This window comes from Tyto alba, unplaced genomic scaffold (genome assembly GCF_018691265.1).
Source record: "Tyto alba isolate M040663 unplaced genomic scaffold, T.alba_DEE_v4.0 Super-Scaffold_15, whole genome shotgun sequence".
NCBI classification, from domain to species: Eukaryota; Metazoa; Chordata; class Aves; order Strigiformes; family Tytonidae; genus Tyto; species Tyto alba.
This window is the reverse complement of record NW_024881277.1, coordinates 9,524,644-9,548,675: the sequence shown is the minus strand read 5'-3', so window position 1 is coordinate 9,548,675 and position 24,032 is coordinate 9,524,644. Positions and strand designations below refer to the sequence as shown.

Genomic DNA, 24,032 nt, shown 5'->3' with positions numbered 1-24,032 from the left:
CCCATGGATGTCACGCATCACTGTGGGGGTCTTGCCCTGGGAACACTGCTCTCCCATGAGGGCTGCCAGCAGGAAGGCTCTCAGGTGTGGGGCAGAGGGATGTGTGAACTCGGCTCCCCCCAGGTGCCCCCAGGGTCAGCCCAGGGGTGGAGGAGCTCCCAGCAGGGAATGGGGCAACACTGCTATAGGAGAGGATGTTGGCAACATCTGCCTCCTCTCCACTCTGCTCCAGGGCCAGATCCTGCTGTTTGCAGCACTATGGAGCTGCAGCTACTCCCCCCAGGCAATCCTGCCACAGACACCCAACGCACCTTCCAGCCTGCAGCAGAGAAGCCCATTGGGGAAGAGCCGGTGGAGTGCGGAGACCCACCAGCGGGAGCAGGGAGGGCAGTTGGGCAGTTTGGGCGCCAGGTCCTGCCCAGGTGCCAAACTCTTCTCCCAGCCTGGCTTCTGCACAAGGTTTCTGTGCCGTGGGTGCTGGGGCAGGTGAAACCCCAGCTGAGGGAGAAGGACCCTGGCTCAGCTCCCAGCAGCACCAGTTTTAGTGGAGGGACACAAAATCTCCACTGCCATGGAAAAGTGCCCACATGAGCATCCTCCCGGATGGGCCCTTCTCCAGGCCAGGGGCTGGAGCACAGCTTTTGGCTGCTGCACGCGTCTTGTGGGGAAGCTTTCTCCATCCCCCTGGCCCTCTAACAGCGCTGAGGGAACAGTGCCCTCATCCTCGGTGCTCCCAGCCCTCCTGTACCTGCCCACAAGTACTGCCCCTCACACAACCCAAACTGACATCCCTGGCAAGGCAGCAGGGGGGCAGGGGTGGGAGCTGGAGGGGAGCAGGAGGAGGGTTTCCCAGGGCTGCCCCGGGTCTGCAAGGCAGGAGGAACAGCCCATGGAGACTGGGGTCCTGGCAGAGCATGAGGAGAGAGAATCCCAGACACGTGTTTCCCAGGAGGTGGCTCTGCACCCTGTGCCAGGGCAGTGGGGAGCAGAGCTGCCTCCCAAGCATTGTGGGAGGTAATCCACGGGCCATGATCCCACCTGGGGCTGGCTGGGTTTTTCAGGGACCTGCGGTCACCTTAGGGCTCGCTTCTGTGAGACAAAAGCCCAGGGCTCACCCTGACATGGCAGCTCTGTTGTGGCCTCTGCACTGTGGGATCAGCGTGGCCCAGGCAGGGCCTGGGGGAAAGAGCAGCTGGAACCCTTGGGGGAGGAAAAGGGTGCTCCTACTGGGGTGCATCATGGGACCTATCAGAGAGCCATTTTTTCTAGAAACTGTCTTTGGGCAGCAGGATGGAGATGTCTCTGTCACCAAGATTATTCCCCAGGGACCATGGCCTCACGGAGCCCCAGGCTGACACCGAGCCTGCTGTCCCTGAGACGTGCCCCTTCCCGACCACTGTGTCTCTGTTCTCTGCTCTCCCTGAGCAGCCTCAGGGAGATGCCCTGACACCTGGCAGGGAAGCACCAGCTCTGGGTCAAAGCCCCCAGAGGCTTTTAATAAACAAATATAAGAATGCACAGCATAAAAATGGGAATAAAAATGGAGGAAACTCCAGGCTGTTTCTGCTGCCCATGGCTCAAGAGAGACAGTCCCCTGGTGCTTGCGGCTCTCCCAGCTGCACAGACCTCTCCTCCCTCCCGGCTGCACCCAGCTGTGCAGCAGGGATGGGCTCTCCTGGCCTGGGGCTCAGGGACTGCTGTGCACCAAGCTCCGGTGTCACAGCCTTTGCGTCCTCACAGGGAAGTGCCACAGGCACCTCTTCAGCATCATCATAGCCCATGCTCCCCGGGGACGGGGACGAGGTGTCTCCTTCAGCTCCAGGGACGTCGGCACTTCTCCAGGAGCGCAGGCTGCCCCCTGCAAGCAGCAAGGTCGGACGTTTCAGTTCACTCCATGGGATCTGTACACCACCACCCTCCCTGCTCCTCACCACATTCAGCTCCTTCTCCCACCCCCGGGCCTTTCAAGGAAAACTCCCATGCCAGGTTTCCTCTTCCCTGCAGGTTTGGGTGTCAGTAGGGTAGTGACTTGAGGGGCACCAGGGATGGCACCCTAGGAACAGGCAGCGCTCTCTTTCCCTCTCACCTCCAGGTGCAGCCCTGGGCCCTGCTCCCTCCTCTGGCATCCTGGGCATTTCCCACTCTCCCTGCCCAGGCACAGCATCCTCCCCCGCATCAGGAACCTCCCTGGCATCATCGTAGCCATCTGCTGGGTCACCTCCGGGCAGGACAAGGACATCTGAAAGGAGAGGGGAGTTGGTGACAGTGAGAAGATCCGTCCTGCAGAGCAGAGGATGAGAGGATGTGCAGGGACACAAAGCGCAGACACTGGGCTTGGCAGAACCACAAGTGATGCCCATGTCCTCCCCTTCTCCGATGGTGACACTCAGGGACACCTCTGTCCACCCCATGTCTGCAGGGAGATCAACCCCTTCCTGCCTCCATTACCTGGTGCTGATCCCAGACCTTTCTCCTCCTCACTGACCCCAGGGTGGGGCTGCAGCTGGGTCAGGGACTCCTCTGAATAGGAGCCTGGAGAGATGCACAGCAGGTGTTATGGAGCAAGCCCCACTGACGTGGTTCACGGTCAGCGCTGCTGGGGAAGGGGGACCCACAGAGCTGGGGCTGTGTGGGGAGGAGGGCTGGGAATTCACCCTGCTCCCCCGGGACAAACCCTGTCTCAAAGGAGCTTCCAGAGCTGGCCCAGGACAGCCCCTTCCCTCGCTCCTCGGGTGTCTCATGGGGTGCAGGGGCAGGAAGAGAGGGGCTGTCCAGCTGGGACAGTCAAAGCTGACTGGGAGAAAGCTTCTCTCCTGGTCCCAGGACCTGGATGCTCTCCCCACAGCCCCCACAGCCCCAGCACCACAGGGACCACAGGCTGGGGGGCTTCAGAGGGTCAGCTCCTGGTTGGGGCCAAAGGAAAGGGTCCTGCGGATGTGCCTCCAGGGAAGACCCACACCCACCTGAGCGATCAAACCTGGCCCGTTTCTCCCACGCTGGGCTGTACCCAATCTCCTCGTACACAGCCTCGGGGAAGGGCTCCTGGGCTCTTCTGGAGCCTGTGGACAGAGAGGGCTGGCACAGGGACAGGCAGAGGGGCAAAGGGACCCCACTGTGCTCCCCCAAAACGGTTCCATGTGCCACCTCAGGACTGGTCCAACAGCACGGCCCCACTGCACTGTCCAGGCACAGCTGCCACATCCCCAGTGAGGGCAGCATTGGTGTGAAGATTATCTGGGGCAGCATCACCCTCACATCATCCCTTTGGAGACAGTGCTCATGCCCCTCTGGCCTGTGCGCCATGTCCCCCTTGTCTCACCCCGGATATGTTCCCACATTTCCTCTCCACCTGGAGCTTGCCCCTACCTGCCCCTGTCCCACCAGGGGGTGGGCAGGGCTGGGCAGGGGGACAGCCTGGGGGCCTGACACCACGGTGATGGACCCTGCTGCCCCACACTCCTCCTAGCATCTCTCTTGCCCCAGAGCCCCCTCCAGCACTACCGAGAGCACTGCCAGCCTTGGCCATCCCCTCTCTGCCATTTCTCTCCTCACACCATGGCTAACTGCCCCCACCTCGGGGCTCTCTCCACCCCTTGCTGCTGGTGCCCCACAGCCAGGCACTCAACGGGGAAGCACGAGGCAGGTAGCAGCACACAGTCTCACCCTCCCGCTCTGCCTGTGCCCCTTGCTGACACCCCCACAGCACCCTACAGCCCTACCAGGAGGTATCTCCCCCCGGCACCTCTGGGCAAGGACTCACCTCTGCGCCCAGCCCCGGCGCTCAGCACTTGCCCAGCCAGGAGGGCCAGGAGCAGGCAGACAAGGGTCCCCAGGATGATGCACATGATGACGGGCACTGAGACTCTCCCGCTGCTGCTCTGATGGCCTCGGGTGGGATCTGCATGGGAGACAACTTCGAAGGGGCAGCACCCCAGGGGTGAGTGACAGGAAAGCTTCCACCATCCTGGGTAAATTATAGCTCTCCCCAACCCCCTGCCACCACTCCAGTATCTCCTCCAGGCAGTTTCACACCCCAGCTAGGAGCCCCTTCCATCCAGCTGTGGGTCACAGCCTGGCCCCGGGGGTACCCAGACTCCGGGGAGGACAAGTTACCTGCTCGGGGTGGGGGTGTTGTCGTCCTGGGTGTAGCTGCAGAGGAGGAAAAGGAGAGCTGGGCTGAGACACTGGGTGTGTGGGTATCAGGAAACCTCCTCCCCAACACACCGTGTTGTGTGTGTGTGTGTGTGTGTCTCTAGATGTCCCTGACACATCCCACCCAAATTGCCCCTCCTGTAGTGCCAGAAAGGGAGGCCGGGACAGAGCCCAGCACCTCTGCTCTGGGAGGCAGGCAGGATGGCAGAGGCAGCCCAGGGGATAGTCCTGGGGCTGCAGGGCCCCACGGGCAGTGGCCAGAGCACGGCCAGTTACACCGAGGCTGCTCCCTGCCTGGCACCGGGCTCCTGCACTCCACAGGAATGTTCTTTCTCTCGGAAGGTCGGGGTCCATGCCCGGACCGCGTGGACAAAAGGCCTTCCCTAGTTCCCTGCTAATACCCGAGCAAAGGCTCCCAGCCCTGCCACTAACCTGAGCAGCGCACAGCAGCATCTTCCTTGTGCCGGCAAGCCCCGCTGTCCCCGGGCCGGGCCCAGCAGTCCTGCAGGGATGGCTCCGTCCCCTGGCACTCCACCTGCTCCAGCCAGATGGGGCCCGTCCCCATCCCAAATGCAGCCTCATGCAGGGCAGACACCGCGGGGCCACAGCCCAGCTGCCTGCACGCCACCTCGGCATCCTGCATGTCCCACGAGTCGTCGCACACCGTCCCCCAGGAGCCACGGTGCCAGACCTCCACTCTGCCCGAGCACTCGTCCTTGCCTCCCACGGCACGAATCTTCTCCCTGGCTGGAGAAGAGTAAGACCTCCCATGGCACCGGGAGAGCAGGCAGAGCCCTGCCAGACACAGAGGGGAGCTCCCTACCTGTGCAGCTCGTGGAGTTGGGGCACGGTGCCAGCGAGGTTGGAGGCATTTCTGGCTGTCCCCCTGAAGAAGGAAACACTGTGGTGAAGGGGCTGGTTTGGGGGATCATGCAGAAGAGAGTGGGGCTGAGCTCTGCTCGGGCCTCCCTGCACCATCTGGGGCAGCAACTGAAACCCTGTCATCCATGGGACACATGCAGGACTGTGGGGGGACCCTGATTGCTCAGCCCCAGAAGGTCCCTGGCTCACAGAGCAGCAGTAGCTTGTCTGTGGAGGGGAGGCTCTTCTGAAAACCATCTGGTCTCTTCTGAGACCTCACCTGGAGATGCCTCTGCTTCCCAGGCACTGCTGGCAACCTGGGTGGCAACTGCTGCTGGATGTGTGTGGCCGCGGTCACGTTTGTGCCACTGGCAGCACAAGGGTCTGGCATGGAAAGTAAAAGCCTCTCCAAGCTCTTTCTCTGTGTTTGGCCATGCCCTGTGGGGAGCAGGAGCTGGGGTGACACTGGTGCCTGGGTGCCTCAGAGTTACCATTGCAGGTGATGTGGATCTCCTCTTCCAGGTATTCACATGACTGTGGGTTCCAGGGTGTGGAGGGACACTGCCAGAAAGAGCTGTTTGTCTCCCCACACCGCACGTGATCCAGCCAGGCAGGGCCAGACACCCTGCCAGAGGGCAGGCGTGTTTCGAGGGATCCTCTGTCCCCGCAGCCCAGCTCCTTGCACGCCAGTGTCACCGTGTTGTCAGTGATGGAGTTAGAGCAAATGCTCCCCCATGTCCCGTTGTAGAAAACCTGCAGGCGCCCGGAGCAGCCGTCGCTGTTCTCCAGCCTCAGGGCCACGAACTCTGGGAAGAAAAGGCCCCAAAGCGGGAACAGGCTGATCTGGGGCTGTGGGAGCCAGGACACCTCTACACCCCCAGGCCTCAGCCGGCAGGGGCAAGGCCACCACATCCCCCTTGCACCCAGGGGCAGAGAGAAGTCCCGGATTTACAGCCAGCCCTGCCCTTCCCGAACCCTCGGGACAGCTGAGCTCCCCAGGGACCCCCCGTGGGACTGAGGGTGTCCGTGCATGGGTGGGCCTTGGGCAGGAGCTCAGAGGCAGCCAGGGGCAGCCTTGGCCATGGCCGGCTCTCCCCGCGTCCTGCCCTCCCCGGACCAGGCTCCCACCACAGCTCCTGAGGTGGCACAGACCTGAGCAGATGACTCCCGCATCCTCTTTGTGCCCGCAGTCGTGCTGCCCCCAGGGCCCAGCCGGGCAGTCCCAGAGAGCAGCTTCGGCCCCGGAGCAGTTCACACCATCCAGCCAGATCTGCCCGGAGCCTTCCCCGAAGCGAGCGGAGCCGGCTACCTCCACTGCCTCTCTCGCAGCCCAGCTGGTGGCAAACGACGGCGGCATCAGACAGGTCCCAGCCGTCGTCGCAGACAGTCCCCCAGATGCCCTGGGAGTAGATCTCCACTCTCCCTGCACAGCGCCCGGCCCCGTTCACCAGCCGGACCCGCCGGCTCCCTGCAGCGGGTGGAAACCCCAGTCGCTGTCAGGGCCTGCCTGCCTGCGCAGACCGTCACCTGGGCCTGGGCAGTGCCACTCACCCCAGCAAATGACTCCCACGTCCTCCGCAAGCCCTGCTGCCAGCGCACTGCTGGGCAGGGAGGTGTTGCAGAGGGTCAGCTTGGCCTCGTGCCCTGCACACCGGACCCCTCGCAGCCCCACGGGGCCCGTCCCTCGCTCAGGCTTTGGGGGGTTGTAGGCTGTCCCTGCCTCTCCGCACCGCAGCTGCCGGCACACCACGCTGGCCTCCTGCACGTCCCACTGCTCATCCAGGACTCTGCCCCACGCCCCATCCTGGAAGATCTCCACTCGTCCGTCGCACCGGCTCCCTCCGCCCACCAGCCGCAGGGATCCAAAGCCGGCTGGGCCTGGGGACAGCAGAGATGCCACGCCATCAGCGGCACCGGGAGCATGGCACCCTGCAGGGAGCAGGGCGAGGGGGATTTTCAACCAAACGGGACAAGGTGGAGCCTTGTGCTGACGAGAAACAAGGGCAAAGCCTGGGCCCTCCCTGCAGCTCACAGCCAGGTCAGCTGCTGCTGGGGGCACCAGCTCCTGCCTGGGTGGGGGGATGAGGCTCTGCAGGGCTCTCTGTGGGACGGGATGCGGCGGCTGCAGCCAGAGGGATGGAGCAGAGCCCTGCAGCCCTGTCCTGGGCTCGCTGCACAGTACGAGGACAGAGGAGCCCGGGCCTGGCGGTGGTGCTGGGGCCTAAGCCACTGCCCTGGGGGCAGATGCCTGCCTCCGTTCAGTCCTCAGCTCTCCCAAAGTCGAGCGGTCAGTCTGAGCAGGGAAAGCCCTCCAGACGGTTCCTGGGGAAGCCAGGGTTTCCCCAAGGAGAAATTCAGCCTGATACAGCCATGGAACCCCTACTTTTAGTGGTATGTTGCACACAAGTGACAAATGGAGTCATGCAGCATTTTTCCAGCACTCACCTGAGCAAATGACAGCAGCAGCGTTCCCTTGGGAGCACGGCGAGGCCCCCAGGGTGGTCACTGGGCACTGTTGCAGGAGGGCTTCAGTCCCGTCACAGTGGAATGAGTCTCTCCAGACAGGGCCAGTCTCTCTCCCAAAATGTTCTCCTCCAGGAATGGATTCAGCAAACCCGCAGTTGAGTTGCTGACAGAGAACGTGGGCATCCGAGAGATCCCAGCGGGAGGCACAGAGGGTCCCCCAGGTCCCCAGCACCTGGACCTCCACCCTCCCCGCACACACTGTGCTGCCATTCACCAGTCTGATCCCTGTGTACTCTGGGGACAGAGGCGAGAAAAGAGAGTGGATTGTGCTCTGTACCCTCAGTAGCTGGTGGAGAGGCCAGAGGGACAATGCTTTGTTTTCCTTCTGCAGTATTGTCATGCTGCAAACAAACCCATCAACCCTCCTGTCCTCACACCGGCCCAGCACGGTCCCTGCTCTGTTCCCCAACCCCTACCACAGCCCCGGTGTTCAACAGCCCACCCTGAGTCCTTACCTGTGCAGTTCACAACAGCGCTGTTTGCGTGGGTGCAGGGCTGTCCCGGGGGGACCCCGGGGCAGGAGGAGGAGGGATTCATTCCCCACACACCGCAGCTCTCCATCCCACATGGGACCCACCCCTTCTCCAACGTGACTTCCTCCAGTGACAGGCAGGGCTGCGCCGCACTGCAACTCCCTGCAGAGCACGTCAGCAGCCTTGGGACCAAAGTGGGAATCACAGACACTTTTCCACAGGTCCCCGTCACGGATCTCCACGCGTCCTGAGCAGCGGTTCTTCCCTTCCACAGACGGACAAATCCTGGAAATAAATCAACTGGGAGTTCCCAGAGCTGTGGCATTCCCATGCCCACATCCCACACCACCTCCATGCAAGCTGTGACCAAAATCACTCACTGCACATTAGAAGCTATTTAAGGGTGATGGTGTCACAAAGCATCCATATCAAGTTACACACCTTCTCTCCACCATCACAGCACTCAGGGGTGTGTCTATTGCAGCCCACAGCAGACTCTGCAAACCACGTTGGCACCGTTGGGACCAAAGTGTGAGTACACACCGCTGTCCAAAGGGCCTCCTCATGGATCACTATACGTCCTCAGAGGACCTGTGCCCTTAGAGCAGCCGGACAGATTCTGGACCAACCAATGACCCTGAGAGTTCCACAGCCCTCTGGCAATACCCTGACTACATGCCAGCTGATCTCCAAGGTGGCCACAGGCAAAAAGCCCTACGACATCCCAGCTGCTCTCAGGGGGTGCTGGTGGTACAAACACATCACGCCCCCCTGCTGCTCCTCAGAAATCAGCACAGCACTTGGGGATTTGTTTCTCTTCCAACATCCACAGCCACAGGAGTCTCTCCAACAAACTGCTGCTGCTGCAGAGACCTTGGGCTGCCCAGTACTGGTCCCTGGGCACTGCAGCCCCCATAGCACTCGGGGTTTGGGGAAATGGGGCCAGGTGCGTTTGGCTGCTGCAGCTTGCTCTGCCCCACTGAGCTCAGCGCCAGGCGTGAGGAGCCCCTTGGTGCCATGAGAAGTGCACCCATGCCCACAGAGATCTTGGGCTGTTGGGGTGAGGCTGGTGGATGGGACATGTCACAGGACTAAGGGACTGTGAGGATGTACCCGTGGTCAGTGGCTGGGCCACCACCTGCTCAGGAGCCTACCCAGTACAGAGGTTCTCGCCATGGCCAGAGTGCGCTGCTGGGCATGCATGGCCCTGCCCAGTGGCTGGGCAGAAGGCAGGAGAGTGGACAGAAGAGCAGCCCTGGGCTTACACGTGCTCCTGGTTCAAGGGTGGGCACAGAGGAGAGCCAGTAATTGCTGGCAAATCCCCTGTGGCACAGAGCAGCCAGGGGCTGGGGCAGGCAGAGAGGCTGGGTGGCAGCACTGCCTGCACGGTGCCATGTCCCCATGAGCAGGCTCTCATGGGGTGACCCTGGGAGAGGAACAAGGTGCCACGTGCCACCATGCTCTTCTAGCCAAGCCCAGTGCTCTTCCTCTCCAAGCAATCCCTTTGCTTCAGCCAAGAGACTCATGTCTGCCGCAGGGATAACCCAAAAGTAGCTCCCCATCTCACACCCTTCCCCAGGATGGTCGGTGGCCACAGGAGTCACTTCTGGTGCCTCTGGCATGGGGGCAGCTGGCCCGCAGCACCGCCAGACAGCTCCTGGGTGAACAGGAGGAGAAAGATGGCAATCAACAGACCGTGCAGGGCAGGGATGGAGGGTTCATCTGTGCCAGCTCAGGGACCAGGCACAGTAAGGCACCCTTGGGCAGGTTCCCACTGGCTTTCCCCAGGCACTGGGGACACCAGTAATGACAGTCCCAGCTCAGCAGTGTGACTGGCCACACTGGGCAATGCTCTGGTGCCTGACTTTTGCTCCTTGAGGGCGCAGCAACGTTCCTTCCACAATCTGAGCCCCAGAGGTATGGAAGGTTGTCCTTACCTGAACACACCACTCCAGCATCATAAGCATGACCACAGTCATGTTCACCCCATCCTCCGTGTGTGCAGTCAGACAGGGCAGATTCGGTGCCATTACAGCCAACATCATCCATCCAAATGGGGCCAGATCCTGCCCAAAGTGTCCGTACTGAGGAGCTCAACAGCAGACCCACAGTCCAGCTGTTTACAAACCACTGCTGCATCCTTCATGCTCCAGTAGTGACCACACACGTCCCCCACTTGCCGTGTTGTTTCACCTCCACTCTCCCAGCACAGCGCCTGCCGCCGTCCGCCAGCCTCACCTCCACAGCACCTTCAAACACTGACACAGGACCAGTCAGGACAGCGCTCAGCCCCAGCACCACGGGTCTGGGGAAGCCCTGTGCAGGTGGAGTCCGAGGCACCAGGGTGGGAGCCCACTCCCATCCAGGCTGTCCCCAGGGCAGTTCAGGGATCCCTTCTATCCTCATGGGCTGTGCAAGGCTAGGGGTGCCCAGCTCTGCCCTGCTGGGTCATTTGTGGCACCACACACTTTGGCACTTCCTTCACACAACCCCTCGCCCTATCCTGCTCACCCAGGGCTGCTGCTCCTCCCCAGACAGCACCCTGAAAAGGGACCTGTCCCCACCAGGGATCCCCCAGGCTCACATGGCTACTCCTCCCCAGAGCCCCCAGCTCCCCTAGACCACAGCCTGCCCTGGGCCCTCCCAACTCACCCTCTCCCTCAGGACTTTACGTGTCCCCTGTGGAGCAATGATCGTCCCAGTGAGGCCTCCCAACCATGCTCCCTCCTTGTCCTTGGGCATCAGCCCAGACCTGACCTTGTCTGGGATCCCCCCAGGAAGGTCACCCCTTTGCGAGCCTCTGGGAACAGATACCCCAGTTCCCTTGTCTCCACAAGCACAACCCACCCCCGGTCAGCCTGGGATCACCTGACTCCGGGACAAGAGTGAAGAGCCCACACCCCTTCCTGGGTACCCCAGGCTGGCTGTGCCTCTGGGATGACAGAACAAAGAGCCACCAGTTAAGGCACCACCAGCTCACAGGGAACAGAGCTGGCAGAGCCAGGGCCCCAGGGACGGTGCCCAAGGATGGCAAATCCACACCCGGGTACCAACGGCCAGAAACGTGGGAGCCCTGGAAGCAGAAAAGCCCTTCTGCCACGCAGAGAAGCACAGGCTCAGTGAACCTGTTCACTTTCTACCTTGTCACATCGACACATGGGAAGAGCCCCGTTTCCAGAGGGATCCCTGTGCTGCTCCTTGGCCCCAGGGCTTTGTGGCAGGGCAGCAGGCATTTCCCCCTGCACAACTGCACCCAGAGGAGCAGCTACAGTAACTAAGGGGACAGAGGGACTCTGTCCCATCCTGAACCTTTCGGCAGCCGTGCACCAAATGCAGGAGGACAGAACAGAAGCGAGACATTGGCTTCTGCATCTTTTCCTGCATAACTGCAGACTGCAGGAGACAACATCACCCCTCCTGTTCTCAGGCCAAGGCCAGCACAGTCCCTGCCCTCCTCCCCTGCCCCCGGCACAGCCCGGTGTTCAACAGCCCACCCTGAGTCCTTACCTGTGCAGTTCACAGCAGCGCTGTTTGCGTGGGTGCAGGGCTGGTCCCGAGGGGACCCCCTGGGGCAGGAGGAGGAGGGATTCATTCCCCACACACCGCAGCTCTCCATCCCACATGGGACCCACCCCTTCGCCAACGTGACTTCCTCCAGCGACAGGCAGGGCTGCGCCGCACTGCAACTCCCTGCAGAGCACGTCAGCAGCCTTGGGACCAAAGTGGGAATCACAGACACTTTTCCACAGGTCCCCATCACGGATCTCCATGCGTCCTGAGCAGCGGTTCTTCCCTTCCACTAGCCGGAAAAATTCTAGAAAAAAATCTAATCAACTGGGAGTTCCCAGAGCCTTGTGGCATTCCCATGCCACATCCCACACAACCTCTAAGCAAGCTGTCACCAAATCACCCATTGCATATCCCAGTGATAGCTTTAAGTTTCCATGTAATATTTGCTTGAAAGGACAGATTGCGTAGAAGGTAGGTCCTTGAAACAAGCTGTTATTTTTAACAATAGTCCTATGAAGGTAGCAGTTGCTTTATTGCATAACCTTTGAAGATAGTGGGTGCTTAATTGGATAGTCTTGCACGTAGCTACTGACCATCCAAGGTCGGCTTAGATTAAGTAGTATACATGCTGAATGCCCAAAGATAATAACAAGAAGAAGAGTTGCAAAAAGACCAGAATGGACTGATTTTGTCATGTGTGAACTTAATGAAAACAACGATGAGTATCAAGATAGACAATTTTAAGAAAAGGAGAAGGTAAAGAAGATGAGCAAGGTGGAAGTAATGGCCACTGACATACTGAAACGACCACCAGGATGCACAACCACGCATGTGTAAAGGGCATTATAGTATTAAAAGGAGTACCAGGGAAGGCTTGTATTTATGTATATACTCGCCATAAAGCTAATGAATATGTATGACTTTTTCCTATATTGACAGGATACAAACAAGTTCAGGGAGTCAGTGCTAGGTGGAATTAAGCCTCACTGGCCTGGCATGAGTGAAGGAATGCTTCCTTCAGAAACCGTAAACCTTGGTCTCTGAGAGTTTCCTTACAGACTGACTTTTGCATTAATGAAAGAGGAAGCTGTTGGGGGAGTGTTAATGTCAAAAAAGCATCCAGGCTAAGTTACACACCTTCCCTACACCATCAGAGCACTCAGGGGGGTGTGTCTATTGCAGACCCACAGCAGACTCTGCAAACCACGTTGGCACCTTGGGACCAAAGTGTGAGTCACACACCGCTGTCCAAAGGGCCTCATCATGGATCACTATACGTCCTCAGGAGGACCGTGCCCTTAGAGCAGCCGGACAGATTCTGGACCAACCAATGACCCTGAGAGTTCCCACAGCCCTCTGGCAATACCCTGACTACATGCCAGCTGATCTCCAAGGTGGCCACAGGCAAAAAACCCTACGAGGTCCCCAGCTGCTCTCAGGGGGTGCTGGTGGCACAAACACATCAGCCAATGGTCCTGTGTCTGCTAAGGGGGACAACCGAAAAGTAGCTCCCCATCTCACGCCCTTCCCCAGGACAGTGGGTGGCCACAGGAGTCACTTCTGGTGCCTCTGGCATGGGGACAGCTGGCCCTGAGCACTGCCAGACAGCTCCTGGGTGAACAGGAGGAGAAAGATGGCAATCAACAGACCATGCAGGGCAGGGATAGAGGGTTCATCTGTGCCAGCTCAGGGACCAGGCACAGTAAGGCACCCTTGGGCAGGTTCCCACTGGCTTTCCCCAGGGACTGGAGACACCAGTAATGACAGTCCAGCTCAGCAGTGTGACTGGCCACACTGGGCAATGCTCCGATGCCTGACTGTTGCTCCATGAGGGCACAGCCAGGTTCCTTCCACAATCTGAGCCCCAGAGGTATGGAATAGGTTTCCCCTTACCTGAACACACCACTCCAGCATCAAGGATATGATCACAGTTATGTTCACCCCATCCTCCGTGTGTGCAGTCAGACAGGGCAGATTCGGTGCCATTACAGCCAACATCATCCATCCAAATGGGGCCAGATCCTGCCCAAAGTGTCCGTACTGAGGAGCTCAACAGCAGACCCACAGCCCAGCTGTTACAAACCACTGCTGCATCCTTCATGCTCCAGTAGTGACCACACACGGTCCCCCACTTGCCCTGTTGTTTCACCTCCACTCTCCCAGCACAGCGCCTGCCGCCGTCCGCCAGCCTCACCTCCACAGCACCTTCAAACACTGACACAGGACCAGTCAGGACAGCTCAGCACCCGCACCGCGGGTCTCGGGGAAGCCCTGTGCAGGTGGAGTCAGAGGCACCAGGGTGGGAGCCCCTCCCATCCAGGCTGTCCCCAGGGCAGTTCAGGGGTCCCTTCTATCCTCATGGGCTGTGCAAGGCTGAGGGTTCCCAGCTCCGGCCCTGCTGGGTCATTTGTGGCACCACACAATTTGGCACTTCCTATCACCCCAACGGCCCCTCGCCCTGACCCATGCCCACCTTAGGGCTCCTGCTCCTCCCCAGACAGCACCCTGAAAAGGGGCCTGTCCCCACCAGGGATCCCCCAGGCTCACATGGCTACTCCTCCCCAGAGCCCCCAGCTCCCCTGGACCACAGCCTGCCTTGGGCCCCTCCCAACTCACCCTCTTCCCTCACGACTTTCCGTGTCCCCTGTGGAGCAGAATGATGGTCCCAGTGAGGCCTCCCAACCCATGCCCCTCCTTGTCCTTGGGCATCAGCCCAAACCTGACCTTGTCTGGGATCCCCCCAGGAAGGTCACCCCTTTGCGAGCCTCTGGGAACAGATACCCCAGTTCCCTTGTCTCCACAAGCACAACCCACCCCCGGTCAGGCCGGGATCACCCTGACTCCGGGACAAGAGTGAAGAGCCCACACCCCTTCCTGGGTACCCCGGAGGCTGGCTGTGCCTCTGGGATGACAGAACAAAGAGCCACCAGTTAAGGCACCACCAGCTCACAGGGAACAGAGCTGGCAGAGCCAGGGCCCCAGGGACGGTGCCCAAGGATGGCAAATCCACACCCGGGTACCAACGGCCAGAAACGTGGGAGCCCTGGAAGCAGAAAAGCCCTTCTGCCATGCAGAGAAGCACAGGCTCAGTGAACCTGTTCACTTTCTAGCCCTTGTCACATCGACACATGGGAAGAAGCCCCGTTTCCAGAGGGATCCCTGTGCTGCTCCTTGGCCCCAGGGCTTTGTGGCAGGGCAGCAGGCATTTCCCCCTGCACAACTGCACCCAGAGGAGCAGCTACAGTAACTAAGGGGACAGAGGGACTCTGTCCCATCCTGAACCTTTCGGCAGCCGTGCACCAAATGCAGGAGGATGGAACAGAAGCGAGACATTGGCTTCTGCATCTTTTCCTGCGTAACTGCAGACTGCAGGAGACAACATCACCCCTCCTGTTCTCAGGCCAAGGCCAGCACAGTCCCTGCCCTCCTCCCCTGCCCCTGGCACAGCCCAGGTGTTCAACAGCCCACCCTGAGTCCTTACCTGTGCAGTTCACAACAGCGCTGTTTGCATGGGTGCAGGGCTGGTCCCGGGGGGACCCCCTGGGGCAGGAGGCGAGGAGGGATTCATTCCCCACACACCGCAGCTCTCCATCCCACATGGGACCCACCCCTTCTCCAACGTGACTTCCTCCAGCGACAGGCAGGGCTGCGCCGCACTGCAACTCCCTGCAGAGCACGTCAGCAGCCTTGGGACCAAAGTGGGAATCACAGACACTTTTCCACAGGTCCCCATCATAGATCTCCACGTCCTGAGCAGCGGTTCTTCCCTTCCACCAGACGGAAAAATTCTGGAAATAAATCAACTGGGAGTTCCCAGAGCCTTGTGGCATTCCCATGCCCACATCCCACACCACCTCCAAGCAAGCTGTGACCAGGATCACCCATGGAACATGCAGAAGAAGCTGTTGGGGAAGTGTTGGTGTCACAAACACATCCAGGCCCCCCTGCACCCCTTCTCTACACCATCAGAAGTTCCAAAGGTATGTGTCTGTTACAGCACCAGGCACTGCTCAGACAAACTGCTGCTGCACAAGGTGCCCTGTGCCGACTGGCATGGTCCCCCCAGCACTGCAGTGGTGTGTGCAGTTTGGGTCCAAGGCTGTTCCTCTGCCCAGGGACAGCACTTGTACTCCATGAAAAGCCAGTCTGATTCAGCTGAGGTACTCATGCTGTGATGGGGAATGACCCACGGGGACCAGCCACCTCATGCCGTTCCTCCAAGTTGTGATGTTCTGAGAAAGTCCCACCCTGGTTTCTCCAGCACAGGGCCCTGAGCACTGTTGGCTGGGAATGGGCAGACTGGGTGGAGACCAGTGGATACCAGTGGACACACTGGGGCAGAGACAGGGTGTTCGTTTGCAGCCTAAGACACTGGCAGAAGAGGGGCTGAGACACTGTAGCAGGGTTAGTTCACCCTTGGGTAGGCTCACTCGGGGCTTTCCCCAGGGACTGGGGACACCAGCAATGACAGTCCCAGCTCAGCAGTGTGACTGGCCACATTGAGCAGTGCTCCAGTGTCCGCTCATTGCTCCCTGAGGGCACAGCCAGATCCTTTCCACAATCCCAGACCCAGAAGTATGGAATAGGTTGTCTCTTTACCTGAACACATCACTCCAGCATCCTCAGAATGTCCACAGTCATGTTCACCCCATCCTCTGTGTGCAGTCAGACAGGGCAGATTCAGTGCCATTACAGCCAACATCATCCATCCAAATGGGGCCAGATCCTGGCCCAAAGTGTCCATACCGAGGAGCTCCAACAGCAGACCCACAGTCCATGTTTACAAACCACTGCTGCATTCTTCATGCTCCAGTAGTCATCACACACTGTCCCCCACTTGCCCTGATGTTTCACCTCCACTCTCCCAGCACAGCGCCTGTCTCCGTCTGCCAGCCTCACCTCCACAGCACCTTCAAACACCAAGATGGGATGGGTCAGGGGATCACTGAGCCCCAGACTGTGGGTCTGGGGGAGCCCACTGCCAAGGTAGAGTCAGAGGCACCAGGGTGGGAGCCCACTCCCCTCCAGGCTGTCCCCAGGGCAGTTCAGGGGTCCCTTCTATCCTCATGGGCTGTGCAAGGCTGGGGGTGCCCAGCTCCAGACCTGCTGGGTCATTCACCATCCCACCACACAAGGCACCTTTTCCCACCCCAATGGCCACCTGCCTCCTTCCCACGCCCACCCGCACACTGCCCAGCCCTGCACTGGGCACCTGCTCCTCCCCAGCACCCCTGAACAGCCCGTGTACCCAGGCCTGCAGCTTCCCATGCAACTGCCTGCCCCAGCACAGCCAAACCACCCCCCATGCCCAGGGCTTTCCGTGTTCCCACTGAGACGATCCAGAGGATCCCCCACCCACATCCTCTTCTCATCCCTGGTGTCAGCCCAGTCCCTGCACTGGGCCAGATCCCCCAGGAAGGGTGTCTCTCTGCTGTAGATGCCCTGGTCCCCATCTCTCCATGGGGTACAAACTGTCTTCATGGGGTCAGGGCTCCCCTGGAAAAAGGGGGCAGTGAACAGTGTAAAATCCCTTCAGGACACCCAAGACATTAGCAGTGTCCCGGGGAGGATCTCTGGGTGCTGCCATCACCTGCAAGGCCACCACCGACTCCAGAGGCACAGTGCGAGGGGACAGGGGGTCCCAAAAGGTACCCCAGGACAGGGTGTCTATGAATCCAGCCAGGCACAGGCTGCCCTAGACACTGAACCCTGCAAAAGGAGATACTGTCTCCCACCCAGATGGGCCCAGGGAAGGGCACAGGGTCCACGGACTTGAGCACGTTGTGTCCATCATCTCTGTAGCACCTGCAAAGAATCCCCATTCCCAAACAGATCCCGATGACCACGCTGGTACCCGCTATTCCTGGGCTGTGGGACAAGGGAGCCGGCACTTACCCCTGCACAGCTGTACCCAGAGGAGCAGCCCCAGCACCTGAGGGGACAGCAGTCCCTCTGTGCCCATCCTGAGCCTCCTGCCCTGCCAGCACATCCCTGCCGCACCGCACTCCTGTCACAGGTCCTGGGGACTCACGGGGACAAAGATGAAGGGAGGGCAATATAGCTCTGCAGATGCCAGGCCAGCTACGGGAGGAGCCAATCAAAGCAGCAGCACCTTTTTAGACATTATCGGGAGTTATCTCCCCTCCGACACAGCCCAGCCCTCCAATGAACGTCTCCAGTGCCATGCATGACCATATATGAGGGATGGCTCTGCTGCAGGTGTCACATCACTGTGGTGGTGCGGCGTCACAGGACAGGGCTGGCTGTAGTGGGGGAAATGGGTTTTTCATGCCTTGAACCCTGCTGTGTGGGCCGGGAGCACTGAGCATCTCCTATACTCGGCACATCCAAGAGCCCAAGGTGCGAGTGCCCAGCCATCCCCATGCCACGGGAACCACGGGGCTGGGACGGCACCGGGGGTGTGTCGGGGGGAAGGAAAGAGCCCCTGCCCCTGCTTCAGACCCCTCTGTGCTGGGAGCAGCAGCGGGAAAGGGCCTCAGCCCAGGCCAGAGCCCCATCCCAGGAGCGCTGGCTCACCCGTCCCTCCCTGGAGAGCCCCATGGAAGGTCCCTTCAAACGAGCTGGGGCTGGGCCATGTCCCTGTCCTGGCAGCAGACAAGCAGCTCAGACGGATCCCTGACTCTCAGCATGTCACTGAGGGGCCGTTATTCCCCGCGGGGGCTCGGGAGCTGCAGCCTGCAGGTGCACAAACCACAGCCCACGTGGCCTCACAGAGCTCCTTGCACTCCCCCCCACAAGCGCCCGCAGGAAGTCTGTGGTTTCCTCCTGGAGCTGAGCCCAGGCACATCCCCGTGGTGCCCCGAGCCACCCCCACCCCGACTGCTCCAGCCAGGGCCGCAGGGGCTGCTCCTTCTGACACAGAAATTCACTCAACACTTAGAATCCAGTAGAACTGCTGAGCAGGTATTCTTTATTAGCAGCGCTGGGCAGCACTGGGGATCGCTCCACCACGAGTGCTCCCACAGACAGGTACAATCACAGAGAATATGTGCTGTGAGCTTGTACATATTCTGTGGATTTCTGAGAACTAATCTACATCTACATAAGATTTCCTAGAATTTATCTACATAGTCCGAGCATGTGTGATAAAATTAGGGTTAGGGTCTTTTCCCCCTCTGGTGGTCATTCATAGTCTTCCTCACAGTGTCCGGTGATTGAACTTTGGGATTCCTTTGCCCACATATGGTCATGCAGTTAGCTCATCCATTCTTTGGCCCTGGGATGCTCCAAGAAGGTCAGTTTAAACTAATTCCCAGGTGATTATCTTGACAGTGGCGTCTTAGGCCCTTGTTATCAGGGGTACTCAGGAAACTTAAGGAACCATCTCAAGGCCTACTTACATTTTCTAAGGGAGTTGCATATTTCAAAACATCTTGATATTAATTCTGCCTAGCAGTTGACTAAACTATGTGAGAAAGGAAGAAAATAATGAGTAGAACATGCTGACCAACTAGGATTCTACCATAAACAACTTCTTCGCTCTAAAGAGAAATAGTTTTGGCCTTCTCTCACTTCCTCCTCAAACTTTCAGTCCTTGACCTGGGCTCCATCTCCACCACTGTTCCCAAATCCGTGGTCAATTCCCTGCAGGACACTAGGGCCATCTCCTGCCAAGGGTGTGTGGCTCAGCTCTTTTTCTTTTTTATGTCAGCTGAGAATTCTCACCATCATGGCCTACGACCACTACGTTGCCATCTGCCAACCCCTGCACTACGGGACCCTCCTGGGCAGCAGAGCTTGTGTCCACATGGCAGCAGCTGCCTGGGGCGGTGGGTTTCTCTATGCTGTGCTGTACACAGCCAGTACATTGTCAATACCGCTCCACCAAGGCAATGCTGTTGACCAGTTCTTCTGGGAAATCCCCCAAATCCTCAAGCTTGCCTGCTCAGACTCCTACCTCAGGGAAGTTCAGCTTATCGTGGTTAGTGTCTTTGTTGCATTTGGCTGCCTTGTTTTCATTGCACTGTGCTAGGCACAAAGCTTGAGGGCCGTGCTGAGGATCCCCTCTGAGCAGGAGGCACAAAGCCTTCTCCACATCCCTCCCTCACCTGGCCATAATCTCCCTGGTTCTCAGCACTGCCATGTTTGCCTCCCTCAAGCCCCCCTCCATCTCCTCCCCAACCCTGGTCCTGGTGCTGTCCGTTCTGTACTCGGTGGTGCCTCCTGCAGTAAACCCCCTCACCTACAGCATGAGGAACCAGCAGCTCAAGGATGCCCTATGGAAACTGCCCAAGGGATGTAGTTTCACTGACAACAACCTGTCTCAAGTCACTTCACATTTCCCAGAGTTTATCTTAGGCCAGGAGTCTGCTATTTTCCCTGTAATAATCCTACATATAGATAATTTTCTGGACTTATACTACCTCTCTTGAGGATTTTTCCTGTTGTGTCTTACTCTTGCACCACACTGTGTCAGGTGTGACGTGTCCAATAGCAGCTCTTGAATAAAATGGGATCTCCTGGGTGCAGTGCCTGAAGGCTGGTTCTTCCTCCAAAGTGGCTGCCAATAAAATGTCTAAGGAATTGGTCTTTTAAAATTCTTTTCTCTTATGTTCTCCCTGTATTTAGTTAAGCTCACAGTACATTGGGTTCCACTGGACAAAAAGTTCTGCTTTTAAAGGCTCTCTTCTTGGTGTAAGATGGTGCATGAGCTCCCCCTACCTCCTCAGGCTGCTTCATATATGCCAGGACTCATGGCATATAGCTGTCTTTATGGAAAATAATTTGGTCAGGAGAGGAGTAGGGGTCACCACATGCCCTGGGGTGGGAATGAATGGACACACAGAGTGAAACACCTCGAAGTTGACATCCCCCAAAAGCAAAGCACTAAATCAAGGTATATGCAAGCAAGGACTCTGCAGTGCCCTGGGGGTCAGTGTGAACGCAGTGGGCATGGGAAAGGGAGACTGGAGAGGTGCAGGAGCTGCCTGAGGAGGCCCAGGGCCAGGACTCTTGTGCTGTGCTGGGGAGCAGGGCTGGTGGGGGAAGGGAAGGGTGTAAATGCAGTTGAGGTTAGGGACAACCTACCAGATGAATGCAGCAGAGCTAGAGACTGACTCTGTTTCCTCCTGCCCTTTTGGCCAGCATCAGCCCTGGTGCTTGTGGGAAGGATGATCCCCCTGTCTGACCTCCAGGAGCTGCTGTGCCCTTCCGAGGAGCTGGAGCTGTGGTTGAGTGCCCAGAGTGCTGCAGCACCCTGTGGTGGGCACTGCCCTGGGGCCAGGGCAGGTGGGAGAGCTGGGCTGGGCTGGGCTGGAAAAGTCCTGGAAGAGGAAACACCAGTGATACCCAACTCTACCACCATTACTAATAAAACCAGTTTCCTACTGACACTCATGACGCACCAAGTCCCGTAGCTCTTGCCACAGCCGTCTCTCAGCCAAGCCCCGTCTCAGACAGCTCCAGCTAGATCAGGTGCTCATGGGCTTGTCTTGACAAATACTGAAAATATCCATTGAGTGAGATCCCACCAACTGGCCTGGGTCCTTGCTGCAGAGTTTGGCTCTGAGGGATTTCTCAGAACCCCAGCTCTCTCAGCCACTCCTTGTCCATAATGTGCTCCAGGCCCCAACCATCCTTCTGGCCTCCGCAGGACTCTCTCCAGTCTGTCAGGATCTTTCTTGTGCTGGGGAACCCCGTACTGGACACAGCAGTCCTGATGTGGTCCTGTGGTGTGTTAACTTTGACCAGCAGCCAGACAGCCACCCAGCTGCTCACTCACTCAGCCCACTCAACAGGACAAGAGGGAAGCTCATGGATCGAGATGTGTGTGGGTCAAAGGAGAAACCAGAAACGATGACACTGTGGTAGGTGTTCAGTTTGGTTTACCCCAGCCAGCAGCTAAGCACCCACAGAGTCATTTGCTCACTGTCCTCTGCCCCCCACGACCCCAGCAGGACAGGGGAGGGAATTGGAAGTGCAAAAGCAGGAAAACTCATGGGTCAAGACAAAGAGAGTTTAATAGGTGAAGCAATATCTGCGTGTGCAAGCAAAGCAAAATGGGGTTCATGCACAATGTCCATCAGCAACAGATCTTTAGTCATTGCTAGGAAAGTACGGCTTGGGAAGACAAATGCCACGACTACAAAAATCTCCACTTTTTCCTCTTTCATTGAGTTTGGGTTTTTTTTGTTTTTTTTGTTTTTTTTTTTTTGGGGGGGGGTTTTTGTTTGTTTTTGGTTTTGTTTTTTTATTATTTTTGTTGGTGGTTTTTGTTTGTTTTGTTTAGGTTTTTTTTTTTTGTTTTTTTTTTTTTTTTTTTTTTTTTTTTTTTTCTGAGCCTGACATCATATGGAATGGAAAATCTCTTTGGTCCTTTGGGGTCAGCTGTCCCAGTGTGCCCCTGCCAACTTCTTGTATACCCCCAGCCTTCTTGCTGCAGGGGCAGAGTGGGAAAAAGAGAAAGCCTTCATGCTCTGCAAGGGCTGTTCAGCAACAGCCAAAACTCTGATGTGTTATCAGTGCTGGTTTAGTAACAAATCCAAAGCACATCACCCTATGGGCTGCTATGAAGAAAATCAACTCCATCCCAGCCATTTACAGGTCATACAGCCAGAGTGAGGAGTCAACAATTCTTAATTGAATGATCGCAGGAAATCAGTGGATCACACAACCTGGCTCTTCTGGAGGACACAGTTTCCTTGGTATTCACTGCTCATGTAGCAGCAGCATGCAAACCACCCAGGACGTTTCTTGTGGAGTTTGTGGAAATATTCTTAGCACAGATGGCAAACAGTCCTTTCAGTCTGCTCACCTGGACCTGGTATTCCCAAAAGAGCTGGTCAGGATGTGAATACCATTGTCAGGGCGTGACCATGAAATCCTGGTCTCCCAGATCCCCAGGGATGTGGAGAAGGAGAGGAGCAGAGCACAGGCCCTGGACTCAGGGAAGGAGAACTTGGCTCTCGAGGGCACTGCCAGGGGGATCCCGTGCGCAGTGTCAGGGCACTGAGAGCATCCATAGGCCTCCATCGTCCCTGGCCAGCCCAACCTCGGGTCTGGGCCCACACCTCTGTCCCTGGGCCCAGGAGACCATTGAAGCCCAAGCCAGAGTTTCAACACCAGCTTGATCTACGCAGGAGGTGTACTGGTTTCCAGACCAGCCACGGACACAGCCTTGCCTGTCAATGAACCCTGTGGATTTGGGCTTTCAGTCTCACTTCCCAGCTTAGTTCTTTACGGGGTGTACAATGAAATGACACTGTGGCCTCCAAGTGCCAGACCCCCACTGATTCACAGAGGCCTAGGGCCTTTCTGCTTCCTTTCTTCCCATCACTTGGTCAGGTTTGGGGAGGAGAAGAAGGAAAAGCAGGGCAGGTTTCCTGGGTACCAGTGACTGGATGTGGGGACAGAGCCTTCACAAGTGAAATGATCAAAAAGTATGTTAGATCAAAACTTTCATTCTGAGCTCTTTCTTAGAGGCTTAAATCTTCAGCAGACATGGAAGCTCTGAGATCCCTCCATCTCCCTCTCTTTTAGTAATTAAGTTGACAGTACCCAAGTCAGACTTCTTTCTTTTTTACAGCCTAGAGCACCCCCTGGTCTGGAGATGTGCCAGGAATCTTACAGAAGAATCTTCTGCACAAGAAGGTGGATGTTCCCAGGAATCTCAGGAGGAATGGCATACTGATAGCTGTGTTCAGGGAGCTGGTCAAATGTCTCATCTTCGTTTCTGTAATGGTGGCTTAGATGCCTGGCTCATGTGTAAACTCTCTATGTGAATGTTGACATTTACTGAGCTACCTGTCTGACCTCAGAGCTGGCCCTGCTTTGAGCTGGGCATTGGACTCGAGGCTTCCTGAGCTCCCTTTTACCCTGAATTGTCCTATGACATAGAGGCCCTCACCTCCGTCTTAGTTTCTTCTTGTAGGGCATGTTGCAAGGCACAGGCTCATGGAAGGATTGGTGGGGAAGAGATTTCTAGGGTCTCTAGTCCAGCCTCCAGGCTGGCTGTGACTTTGTAGAGCTGAAACCGAAGCGCTCCAAAGGTGGAGATCACAGCAATGTTCCTCCTAGTCCATTCTATTTCTCCTGAGGCTCAGTCTAGAGCTCCCAAAAGGTAGTTTGTGACTGGTGCCCCTGTCATATCATTGGCCACTGCAGAAGAGAGCTTGGCTCCACCATCTCTGCAGGTAGCTGTTGGCTTTTATTAGGTTGCCCTGTTGTGGGAATAGAATGGAAAATTGCCGAGGAGGATTGTAAATATGCTCAAGTGACTTGCAGCTGAGGTGCCAAAAAAACATATATCACACTAATTGTGGTTTACCTCTGTGTGCTTGACAGGTAGAATGTCTGTGCTTAGATAACAGAGGCCTGTGAGAAACACAGAGGCACCTTATTGAACATCCTTGAGCTTCCTGCCCTGCTGTGGGAAAGATCAAAGCACAATGGAAAAGTAGACCTGTGAAAATCCCAGATATATACAGGCAAAAGCAGTAGGCCAGAGATCTTTTCTTTTTTGTGTAACCATTCTCCCAATAGATACCATGT

General features: G+C 57.6%; 1 protein-coding gene across 1 annotated transcript; it reads right to left on the bottom strand.

Moving 5' to 3' along the window:
- Positions 1 to 1,111: 1,111 nt before the first annotated feature.
- On the bottom strand, positions 1,112 to 9,991 carry LOC122153096 (antigen WC1.1-like). The gene is given in 13 exon segments (XM_042789202.1): positions 1,112 to 1,176; positions 1,739 to 1,858; positions 2,449 to 2,532; positions 2,964 to 3,059; positions 3,761 to 3,898; positions 4,585 to 4,899; positions 5,505 to 5,819; positions 6,166 to 6,337; positions 6,339 to 6,481; positions 6,565 to 6,942; positions 7,459 to 7,773; positions 9,167 to 9,230; positions 9,950 to 9,991. Coding segments are annotated over 13 exon segments (2,247 nt in total).
- Between the last annotated feature and the right edge of the window lie 14,041 nt (positions 9,992 to 24,032).